At 42.4% G+C, this 12,536-nt stretch overlaps 1 protein-coding gene and 1 long non-coding RNA gene across 3 annotated transcripts in view; one reads left to right on the top strand and one right to left on the bottom strand.

Moving 5' to 3' along the window:
- Window positions 1-11,904, top strand: part of LOC123615967 (uncharacterized) — a 98,316-nt gene extending 86,412 nt beyond the window's left edge. The window contains exons 2-3 of the long non-coding RNA XR_006723824.2: window positions 6,821-6,857; window positions 10,567-11,904. This is a non-coding gene — a long non-coding RNA (uncharacterized LOC123615967). The remainder of the gene's footprint in view (window positions 1-6,820; window positions 6,858-10,566) is intronic.
- TAFA4 (TAFA chemokine like family member 4) overlaps window positions 3,713-12,536 on the bottom strand; it is a 147,697-nt gene continuing 138,873 nt past the window's right edge. Inside the window, exons 5-6 of one of the 2 annotated variants that reach the window (XM_074344497.1) lie at window positions 11,872-11,996; window positions 5,176-5,339 (exon numbers count right to left, since the gene is read on the bottom strand). In XM_074344497.1, coding sequence (XP_074200598.1) covers window positions 5,328-5,339; window positions 11,872-11,996 — 137 coding nt within the window. In that variant the 3' untranslated portion in view covers window positions 5,176-5,327. Of the gene's footprint in view, window positions 5,340-11,871; window positions 11,997-12,536 lie in introns of both variants that reach the window. The other variant, XM_010951953.3, reaches the window with a different exon arrangement.

The following is a 12,536-nucleotide window of genomic DNA, read 5'->3' as shown; positions in this document are numbered from 1 at the left end:
TTCCTAGGCCTATTCACTACCCCTAACCTACTGCCTCTCTCTGCTTACCTTAGTCTCCCCAAACGAACCTTTATCTTCTATCTCACACTATGCTGATTTCCAGGTTCTCATGCAGATTTTCCATTATCACAGAAGTTTCCTTCTTCTTTGCCACCATTAAAATTTTTGCTGGAGCAAACCTGGAAAATGGGACAAGTAGATAATGAGTTAACACTTGGACAGTGTCTTGTATCATGGTTTTTACATGTCCTCTTCAAGTAGGAGCAGATTTCTGCCAGACTACTAAACATGCAAACAGAATACATGATTTGACTCCCAGAACACCTGGTCTGTTGGGCCTGTTTTTTGTATCTTTAGTTGCTTGATATCCACTGGAAGCACAAGTCAACTTTCATCAGGCGTTGTACACAGAGCTGCGGTCCACACCTTTGCAGATGCCACCAAGATAAACCACCGGGGGGATACGAGCTGACGGAACGTACGGAGAAGTCTCCTGTGTGTGGTTACAGCTGGTTTTTAGGGGACCCAGCAGGGGAAGGGCTTCAGGAGGACAAGTGTGGATTCACTTCGCTTTGTGTGTGAGCTGGATGGTGTGCAGTGCCATCCCTTGGGACGAGGTGTCCAGTTTCATTAACACCGTTTACTGTAAGGACTGTCCTTTGCCCATTCTTTGTTCTTGGCCTCTTGGTCATGAATTAACTAAAAGCACACACTGATGTCTTTCAGGCTACCCTGTTCTGTTCCTGGGGTCTCTGTACTTGTTTTTGTGCCAGAGCACACGGTTCTGCTTACTGGACCTTTCTGATGTAGTTGGAAGTCAGGGAGCAAGATGCCTCCTTCTGTGTCCTCCTTTCTCAACGTCTCTTAAGCTATTCTGGGTTCTGTGTGGATCCATATGAATGGTAACAACTGTTTGCTTTGTGTTACGGTTCAAAGTGCCAGTCGAATTTCATAGAAATCACAATCACTGCGTATACTGTTTCGGCTGGAAAATGTTTCAGTAATATTCTGCTTGAGCAGAATATTACATGAGCACAAAATATTTCTATTTGTGTCATCAATTTCTTTATCACTCTTTTGTAATTTTCCACGTGCAAGCCTTTCATATCCTTGGCTAGTTATTCCTAAGCATTGTGTTTTCTTTTGCGCAACTTTGTTAAGTGAGATCGTCTTCATAATTTTTATTTCTGAAACTTTATTAGTGTACAGAAACTCAACTGATTTTTGTGTGTTGGTTTTAAATTATGCACCTTCCCTAAATTCATTTACTAGTTTTAACAAGTTTTTACTGGTTTGATGTGGAAAATTGAAATACAAAATGCTAATATTTAATAAACCCCGTCCAGATCAGAACCCCCAAGACACAGCGGCGTATCATGTGGCCCTCCCGCAGCGCCTGCACGGCGATGGGCTTCGCCATTTTGGATGAACTGCATCTGGGGAGGGCTGGCTTTCTATACTCGTTTGATGTGCTCTCTGCTTTTGTGACGTGGTTTTGACATGGTTGCTTTTAACATATATATTTACTTTCCAGTGTTTTTAAACATACTGGTGCTATCTGAAGATGTCCTCCCTCAGTAGGAATGAAGCCTTCAACCTGAGTCCCTCTCTCCCTCTCCTGTCCTCTCCTCCTTAACATCTCATATTCTGCAGGGGGATGTCTGGGATGGCTCCTCAAAGCAAATTCTATTTGTATACAGCTTTGAGAAGACATTAAATATACATATATTATAATTATATTATAAATGTGCATATACTTTTTTATAGTTCTGCATAGCCCTCTATAGCCCTACGGTTCATCTACATTGTAGCCTGTGTCAGAATGTCGTTAGCTTTAAAGGGTGAATCCTATTTTATTGTGTATGTGCCACATTTTGTTGATGGAATCATCCATCCACGGACACTTCGGTGACTGACGTCTTACTGTGAGTAATGCTGGTGTTAATATGGGTTTAGAGATATGTGTTTCAATCCTTACGTTGAAACCTCTTTCAAACAAACAGGTTTGATTGACTACAATTTTGTAATGTAGCTTGAAACCAGGAAGGATGACGCCGCCAGCTTTGCTGTTCTTTCTCACGATTGCTTTGACTATCTGGAGTCGTTTGCAGTTCCATAGAAACTTTAGGATTCGTCTATTTCTGTGAAAAATACCATTGACATTTTCATAGGAGTTGCATTGAATCTGCAGACGGCTTTGGGTAGTATGGACATTGTAGCAGTATTAATTCTTTCCATCCATGAACACAGAATATCTCCGTTTGTTTTTTCTTCAGTCTCTTTCATCGTCTTACAGTTTTCAGTGAACAGGTCTTTCACCATCTTGGTTTAACTTATTCCTGGGTAGTTTTTTCTGTTTGATGAAATTGTAAATGGGACTGTTATCCATATTTCTCCTTCTGGTATTTTGTTAATAGTGTACAGAAACACAACTGACTTTCGTATATTGATTTTGTACCCTGGAACGTCCCTGAATTTGTTTCTTTGGTTCTCACAGTGTTATGGTGGAGCTCAGTAGTCATGTAGGTTGGCCTACATACAATTTACCATTTTAAAACCAGTCACCTCTTTCTGCATCAGACTCTCTCTCTCAGATCATTTTCATTCTGACTAAAGTATATCCTTTCATCAGTGTCCAGGTGGCAAACTGTGTGTGTTCATTTGGAAATCTATTCTGCCTTCATTCTAACACTAATTTTCTTAATAAGAAATAAACAAACCCAATCCAAAAATGGGCAGAAGAACTAAACAAGCAATTCTCCAAAGAATACATGGCCAATAGGCCCATGAAAAAATGCTCAATATTGCTAATTATCTCAGAAACAAACATCAAAACTACAATGAACGTAGCCCCTCCCACCACTCAGAATGGCCATCATTCAAAAGTTCACAAATGACAAATGCTGGAGAGGGTGTGGAGAAAAGAGAACCCTCCTACATTGATGGTGGGGATGTAGTTCGGTGCAGCCACTGTGGAAAACAGTATGCAGATTCCTCAACAAACTAAAAGGAGACTGACTTACCCTGTGATCCAGCAATCCCACTCCTGGGCATATATGCAGAGGGAACCTTAATTCAAAAAGATACATGCACCCCCAGTGTTCCTAACAGCACTATTTACAAAATACCCAAACCATAGACCCAACCTAACCTCACGATCAACAGATGCCTGGATAAGTAAGGTGTGGTATGCTTATACAATGAAATACCACTTTGCCATAAAAAAAAAAATCATAAAATAATGCCATTTGCAGCAACACGGATGGACCTGGAGCATGTCATTCTAAGTGATGTAAGCCAGCAAGAGAAAGAAAAATGACATATGACATCACTTATATGTGGAATCTAAAAAAACAAAAACAAACTTTATTTACAAAACAGAAACAGACTCACATAGAAAACAAACTTATGGTTACCAGCAGGAGAAAAGGGGTAGGAAGGGCCAAACAGAAGTTTCTTTCTTCCATTTGTAGACACCCAGGTTACTTACGAGCTAAGAAAACAGACTTACAGTTTCTCTAGTTTGATTTCTGTACACCGGAACTTGCTACAACATTGTAAAACTGACTATTCTTCAATAAAAATATAAATAAATAAATAAACATACATAGATACATAGTTACTTTTCTATATTGGCAGTTGTTATTTTCCTTCAGCCAGTTTTGCCTCTCCTGTCTCCTTCCTCTCTCTCTACAGTTTATTTTCTTTAAAAAAAAAAAAAAAAAAAAACTCCCTACATTTTAACTTGTCCTTGCTGCTCCTTAGGTCTGGCAGCAGGAACAGAGTAGTACTCTCCATAACAATGCCAAATTTGCCAAATGGAAACATTCCCAATGTTACACTTTACGTGAAAGTTTTTTTTTAATTAAAAAAATTTTTTTCCAAGCCTAAGATCTTAAAGCCGTCTTAAGGCATAAAATAATCACAAAATTAATTAATACACCATACACCATCAGTAGAAGGAATTTTTTTACTTAATGACAAAAGTAACAATTATTATGGCAAGCATCTAGTCAAATTCCAACAAAATTTAGCAAACAGACTTCTCGCACCTCTGTCCATTCCTTCTAGAGGAATAAATCAAACAGATGTAATTGTTACCACTACAAACAATATTACTTTTCCCCCATAACTAACTGTGAAAGAACAGGGATACTTAACAGTGCAGAAAGTGTGTTTCTGGCATTTCTTAATAGATAAAATTTATATCATTATAGTAGTATGTGTTTTAATAACATTATACATTTAAAATCTGGGTCAGTTACTTGTCATCTGTAATAGGTTTCTGCATGACAGCATTTCAGAATATGTGGAGACGCACGGACTGCAAAATCATTAAACCAAGGAAAAAAAAATGACTCAGATTTTACTTACATTTAACACACATGACTAATAAGGAGGGAAGGAGCTAAGAATAAATCAGTTACAGTCTAAAAATTCTGCATTTAAGGACTTCTGCCTCACAGGTAACAAAATATTTTAATATGTTTGACATAAACTGAATCTAAGAAATCACCCTTGATCTAAAACAGACTCTCGTATATTTTTTAATGACTTACCTGACTACACTTAAGCCATAAAAATCCCAACAGGTTTACTTCTGTCGTGGGTAGCTCATGACAGAGCTTTGGTTACAAAACATTGCTGTCCACAGGCTTGCGTAGCACCCAGTAAGACGGTGCGCACGCATTAGGATGCTCCCATTTCACTTGTGCTAATAACCTGCCAGTGGAACTCACAATGCAAAGATTTTTAAATCATCAGAAGCAATAATACAAAAGCACACACAATAACCCCAATAAGTCCATCATCTATTCTTCAACGTTTATAAAATAAATTTTCATCACCGGTTCAGCAGAGTTCATTAAGGAAGCTACATCTGCAAAGATGCTTTTGCCAGTTTGGACCCCTTTCTACCAACTTGAGTGCAGGGGACGAAGGAAAAGTTCAAAGGACGAAGAGAACGAGGATGCTCTCTTGTAAAGGTGGAAAGAAACTGAAGACCAAATAGTCCTTTGGCAGTGATGCATTTTGAAGTCTCCAGTTAGTTAGTTCCTCCAGGGTTTCTCAGAGGTCTGTTCCTCAGTAATCCAGACAGGATGTCAGGATGTGGCAGCCCAGAGTTGCAATTCAATGTCATAAAATCATGAAGCAGAGAGGGCTGGGACACCTAAGTGAATGCCACTCTTCACAGCACAAATATGCAAATGTGACGTTGCTGAAATCCAAGGCAATTTCCAACAGAGAGGCCGGGCCAGCAGTCCAAACCCAAGCGCTCTGAATCCTGTCGCTCCTCCAGGAATGGACCACACGTCTCTCTCTCTTTGCTACCGTGTTACCTAAAACAAATTTTATAAGAGAGCATTCAGCACAGCATCCCCACCAAAGAGCTTCCTTCCTGTTACTGGACCCATAAAGCCCTGTCTGTGTCACATGCACAGAGTTTAGCAGTTTGCACCTTTATCCGTAACCAGCTTCACCAAACCAGCTGTTCAAATCAAATTCTTCTTTACAGTTCTTGCTTTTACATTGCAAAGAAAAACACGCCCACCCAAAGGCTTCCACAACATGGCACACCGCGTCTTAGCTCTGTATCTTGCGGGGTTATGCAAGCCCCATCAGCTTAGCTACCTTCCTTGCCCGGCAGGTTAATTCTTGCGTGATAAGCCTGCTCTGTTAATGGCACCAAAAGTTTTTCAAATGAATGCTGATACACATTAGTGTATGTCAGGATCAGAATGTTGCCTTTGCTCTTTTTGTTTTTAGAGCTATATACAATTTTTATTAGCTTGTAAAGCTTATCTGTTTCATTTAGCTTGGATTAATATCAGTTTAATTTCAGTTAAAAAACCTTTGCTCTTTACAGCTTCATTTCTCTGCCACCATGCTGTTATTGTCACAGATCATATCTTTGTAAATTGTGTTCCCATGAATGTAGATTTATAATTATTGCTTTATACATTTGTCTTTTAAGTTAGAAGGTGGAAAAGTTACAAATAAAAAGTACATTTTTTTCTGTCTTGTAGTCACCTTTGCTCCTTTTTTAAGGTGGTTAACTTTCAGGTTCAAAAAACAGGTTATTTCACAAAGCTACCGTATTTACTGGAAAAATACATCCATTGAGGAGTTTATTGCTTCTTCCATGTTTAGGCACCCAGGTTACTTCTGATCTAAGAAAACAGACTTGCAGTTTCTCTAGTTTGAATTCATCATCATGTAAGAAATTTTACAGGTTAGATCGTCCATATACCAGCTAGGGAAAGGTCAACTAAAGCGTAAGACTACCATGTCTACATTATGAGACTGCTTTTACAGTAAATTACATTATTTGCTCGCATACTCATCCTTCCTGGGCTTTAGAAGTAATCAGGTATTTATTCAAACCTCTGACTTACTTACAGCCTTTATTTCTGCATTCTACAATGTAACTGCTCTTTTCTCTGTGCTGGGGATACTATATAGCAAACAAAATAAAAACCCTGTCTTCATGGAACAGAGCTAGAATAGTAGCTGGCATTCCTTTCCTGGAAAACAATAAACAATAAAGCTTTTCCAGTTTGCTGGCCACAGAGTTACTATCACAGCTCCTCACTTCTGCATTTACACCACACAGGCGGCCGCAGACAGTACATCAACTAATGGGCGTGGCTTTGTCCCAATAGGACTTTATTTATAGACACTGACATGAGGATTTCATATAATTTTCATATGTTACAAAATATATGCCTTTTGCTTTTTTTTTCCTCAACCATATAAAAATGTAGAACTCATTCTTTGTCTTTTTTTTTTTTTTTTCCCTTCAAACGGCCTGTGACCTAAGGGCTGGTTTGGCTCGCAGACGAGAGCTGGACAAACAGGTAAATAGTCTGTCAGAAGGTGATGTGCTATGGACAAAAGTACAGTGACATAATGGAGAAAAGTACTGGGGCAGGCAGAGTAGAGGGCTACCATTTTCTAGAGGGTGGTCAAGGAAGGAGACATCTGTGCAAACATTTCATGCAAAGATGGGAGCCCTGACTGCCTGGCAAAAGAACTTTGCAGGGAGAGGGGAGTGCAAGGGCTTTGTGCCTCAGTCAGGAAAAGAGCAAAGATGAGACAAGGGATGCAGGGCCGGACTTCCAACTTAAAGGGGTCACTCTGGCTGAAGTGCTGAAAGACGAAGCAAGCAGGGTTTGTGACACATAAAATAAAGGATGGAACAGAAGGAAGAATTGAGGATGACCCCAGGGCCTTCGGCTTGAGCAACCAGACTTTCTGAGATGGGAGGGCTGTCTCTCTCTAAGGTTCTTCCTCTGCTAAACAGAAGACTACAATGCCTGCCCCCCGCAGTCGTAGTGACGAAGGAATGAGTTAGGTGAGGCACGTGGCCGGGTGCCAGTCATGTGCATAGTGCTCAGGAAGTGCTGGCTACTGTCATGTCAGCTCTTTTTGGATCCTCTGTGCATCTCTCTAAAACTCCACCATGTGTACAGCTGGCCAGGGGTCAGTCCACACCAAGGATGTCATCCTTCAAAGCTTCTCCCTGGAGGAAGCTCATGCTCCACGCCCAGCACGTTTGGAAGCCTGTCTGCACTGAGCTTTGGATAGTAAGAGACTCACAGCTTTATTTTCTTGGAAAATTTTTGTTCTGCTGATTGTACATGAAAGGTTCATTGTTACTTTGCTGGATAAAATGTTGCTAGCATGTCAGCATTCGCTCCACTCTCACATACAAGGGTACCCTTGAGAGTTCAGGGTCTGGCCACAGGGAGCAGGGAAGGTAAGACCTCAGGATTAGAGTCATCTCAGCTCGACCTTGACGGACACGTACAATTTCAGAAGTGGGAAGAGATGAAGAGGCGGCAGTCGGGTAAGGAAATACGCGGCCTATTCGGGGAGCGGCAGTAGAGGACCATCCCCGGATGCTTCTAGTCCATATATTCTGTCAGTAACCAACGGGGATCCATCCATGGTCCCTAACCAGGGAGAAACCTGGGCAGAGGGTGGGCTCTGGCAGCACAGAAAGCCAAGGGTAGGCCAGTTAAAGGCAAGAAGAGAGAGCAGGTGGGGAGTTTGGAAAGCCAGTGGTTCCCGCACACTCTGTGCTCATCACAGTCACCCTAAGAGCAACTTCTTTCAGGTATGGTTTTCTAACCTCCTTCCCAGACTAGCCTAGAATGAGGCTCCAAACTGTGTTTTTCACAAGTTCTCAAAATGAGTTTCCTGTAGCCACTGATACCACTGAACTGTTTTTACCTTTGTGGTAGGGAGGATGAGGATGACCCGGGACGGCAGCCCAAGAGACAGAGAGAAAGGAAGGTGTCAGTTAGAGGGTCGCGTGAGGAAGACACCAGAAGGACTTGGTCACCGTGGACCTCGAGGGAAGTGAAGGGAAGGCCCACTGTTTGCTTGCTGGCCCCTCCCTCTAGTTTTTCAATACGAAATACTGGAAACATTTAGACAGTTAATAGAAACTTTGAAGAAAAAGATGAAGTAATAGAATCAGGTAGGTTACTGGAAAAAATCCACTATTCTATAAAGCAGACTTTTCCAACCTCAGCACTACTGACATGTGGGCCTCTGGGACTCTGGTCTTGGGGACGGTCCTGTGCATTATAGGATGTTCACCCGAATTGCCGGCCTCTAACCACACAGTGCCCATAGCAACCACCCTCCCCAATGTGAAACAATGAAAAATGCCTTTACACATTGCCAAATGTCCCCATGAGGGCAAAAGTGCCCCTCGCTGAGAATTACTGCTCTAAAAAGCTACCTCTTCACCCTTAGTGGCTGTTATTAGAATAACAACGTTTAAAAATCTAAAAATCTAGAACTTATTGAAATTCAGTGTGATTTGCTTCTATTTGCAAACAACAAAAAGCTGGCAAATCATTGCCTTTGGTGCAAAGACACTGCCCAGTTACAACTGGCAACTCAAATACAGAAAATTGATTTAGCACAGAGAATGCAGTGAAACTCGGAATTAAATCAAGGAAAACCGAGGCAGGATGACAGAAAGTTAGTTATATTCTCCCACAGCGTAGCAGCTGCAGCCTCTCCAGGGATACTGAACACTCTACAAGCAGGAGACACTCAATGCCAGCCTTCCTGGGTACTGTCCCCTCTGCTGTCCCCCCTTCATCTAAGGCTATTAAGATCTCAAGTGGACTGCTAACTTTTCCACATTTGCATTGAAATGGAAAGTAAAATTCTGACATAGGTGGCTTCCTGCAGACAATCTTATTTTTCGGCCTTTCTGTGTGCTGTCGCTGCTGTGCATGGACAGTTAAGCACGATGGCAACTACTTTGTGACACAGTTAATACCCTCCTCTAGGGAGGCAGTTGCTCTGCCTTTACAGGACAGCTGTCTCACCTGTGGGGTGAGGTCCAGTGTCAGTTGTTTTTTTTTTAAAAAGAGCTTCCGTGGGCACCACGCTCTTCACTGATGCCAGTCACAGCGCCACGGGTGAATTTACTCTATGTGCGTAAGATCCATAAAGATGTAAAATATTTTATGCAGTTCAAGTTGCGCTGACTTGGATTAATAAAGGAAACAAAGTTTTATGACATCGAGATTATTCTCCAGTGCCGTATTGCTAATGGGAAAAAAAAAAAAAAGACAGCAAAGTCTCATGATGGCTGGGGGAACGGTATTATGCTTCTACAACTTTTCGAAGTGCTAACTGAAATGTCACTACCGTTGAGGATTTAGCAAGAGCAAACTTACATCCCCAGCACGCGCAGCCCGAACGCCCCTGAAGGCTTGCCTCCCTGCAAACGCCGTCGCTAACGGCACATAAATACAGAGCGGGCTGCTGGCGCAGGAGACGGCGCGGTCTTTCCTGGAGCACAGCTGCCTGGGGCTCGTGCTCTTATTTCATATTTATAGGTAAGAATCAGTACAAGTATAATCTCCCCAAATGTGATTTCTTAGTCTGCCAGAAAAATGACTGAAAGGAAAATTTTCTATCATGGATGGATAGAAGATTGTAGCTCACTGGCAAGTCCAAGATTGATTTAGGAAGAGGTTAGGGAAGAGGGGGCGGCAGGCAGCCCACTGGGAAAGGAAAGTGGAATTATCTTAAGGCAGGGTTTTCTTAAAAAGCACACGTGGGTTTCCATAGATTAGAAGTTGCTGAGGAGTGCTTTAGAAGAGGAGTGTTTAAAAAAAAAAAAAAAGATGGGAGGGTTTAACCTCCATCCTCCACCAACCAATGACTCCAGGAACTTCTGCTGTCCTGGATACAAAAGCCTATGTCTGGTCCTTTAACCTAGTTATCATTAACAAGGATAAGTTAGTTGACAAGGAATTGTTAAAATGCTCTTTATTTTGAGAGTATTTTACCTGGATTATAATAATCAGTTAACTCTATCCTATTGATAATCTGGGATATGATAAATGTTGTATCTAGCTATTTTTAGCTACCTGTAGATAAAATTCATATTTATTTAAAAACTTACTATAAAGATTTATTTTATATGCTTTGATTCGATAATGGTCTAGATTTACTCTTTTGTTAATGACACTATATGTAAATATTACAATAAACAAATTTTATAGAATAAATCTCTCTCTACACACACAGGGGGACTCACCTGCTCTTGACCTCAGTGGTTGAAGATGATTGAGAACTCGGGTAATTCAAAAGACTCATAAAGGTGAAAATGTAAGCAAGACAAGGAACTATTCAAGAGATATTATACCTCCTCAGGGGCTAAAGCTGACAGCATCCAGAACGAAACAGTCATTCCAATCCAATATGTCGAGCTCATTATAACCCTAGAATGACCCGTTTTATTTTCATTCAAGAAAGAGTTACGGAGACATTCTGCTCGCTTTGGGAGGATGAGGGTCAGCGAAACAGCGAGGGGCCCTGACTTCACAGCTCTCCTCCTAGACAGAAAACTGTCATGATGAAGCAAGTAAGTATAGCAGGCCATGTAAAATGTTACCACAGCACATGCTTAGAGATACGGGGCCGTGAATCTCATCAGTGAAGATACAACGTGACTGTGTAAGAAGGACTGGCAGAAGGCCAGGGGGTTAGAGCAGAAACAAGAAAGGAAGGTAGCTCGCCAGGTTACTTCCTGAGGGCCAGACAGGGGCGAGCTGAGTCAGGAACACCGAGAGGCCACTGAAAGACGTGGGGGTAGACTAGCTTGGAAGACCTGCGGCTCACAGAGGTGCCTGTGGCCACCATACAGAGGACAGGCTGGAGGGGTCAAGAGCGGACAAGGGGGAGCAACCTCAATCATCCAGTGAGACGCGGGGGCAGATGCACGGGGGCTGTAGCCGTGGTGACGCAGGATCGTGGAGGCAGTGGGGAGGAACAGCCCCAAAGACAAACATAACAGACTGGACAGGGGGAGATGAGGGAGAAGCTGTATTTCTGACTCAAAAACTGGGCAGACAGTGGAGTCCTTCAGAGACAGCCCTGGAGAGAGCATGATTCGGGGAGGAAGCTATTGACTTATAAGGCTTGAATTAGAGAATTCAACCATTAAATCTCCTCCCAGGCACAAGGTATTTCTGTTTCAGTAACTCATCGGGAGGTGGACTGTGGCCATGCTGTTTTATACATGGGACTGTCAACTCGGAAACCTTTTCTTTAAATCAGCCCGTGAAGGAGCTGAAATGAATTCAGTGGCCCTGCCTAAAATAACGAGTTCCCCCACGAAATCACTGCTCTATAAAATCTGGCAGTAAGTAAGGGTGATGTTGTGAAATGGGCTTCTCAAAAGGCCAAACTCTCGGAGGGCCCCGCCCAAGCAGGTTGGTCAACCTAAAATGACGCTGCCGTCTTGATGGTGCCATGAGATGAAGGGGGAGGCCCCCACAGGGAGCCACGTGCTGAGGTTGTAAATGACAGTTGTGTTGCGTCTGTACTTGCCTTTGTAGTTTTGACTTTATTGCCACTGCTACAGGACCACCCTGAGTAATCTGGCAGGACTTTACAATCCTCTCCTTCCAAACAAGGATTCATGTGACACCACCATTTCTGAATCACGATGGAAGCTGGAAAACAAAGGCCAGATAACATTTGTGACACTTTCTTCCTCCACATACGGACAACCTAAAGCTCACCACAGATCAGTATGCTGGCTTCAAAGATGCTCGTAAGATTTCACTGTAAGTAAATTTAATCCAACCAGCCTTCTACTTTTACAAAGTTATTTCTGTTGTTGCGGTTGGCTAACTGATAAAGTTTGTGAATGACCTTGGATTAGCGATTGTGAGCTCAGCCTCAGTTTCTTCATCTGTACAAGGGGGATAAAAATAGAGCTTTGCTAAAGAAGGGCAAGAGGAGAAAGCCAATCCACGTGGCAGTCTTGTCTGACTTTGGGCCAGTCTGCTTTGTGGTCGGAAAGCGTTAGCTATCATCGTGCTCCTCGTCGCTGGCTGCAGGTGCTGACGGTGGACGCTGATACCGTGTTGTCAACAGCAAAGACTAAACACAGAAAACGTTTCCATCACATGAGGTGCTTATCGCTCCATGCCTTTCCAGCAAGCGGTGGGGAGCCACCTGAGTCAACGACTAGACACAAAGTGAGGATG

Source organism: Camelus bactrianus, chromosome 17 (assembly GCF_048773025.1).
Source record: "Camelus bactrianus isolate YW-2024 breed Bactrian camel chromosome 17, ASM4877302v1, whole genome shotgun sequence".
Classification (NCBI taxonomy): Eukaryota; Metazoa; Chordata; class Mammalia; order Artiodactyla; family Camelidae; genus Camelus; species Camelus bactrianus.
Note: the sequence above shows the minus strand (reverse complement) of the source record. Positions and strands in the feature narration are given on the sequence as shown.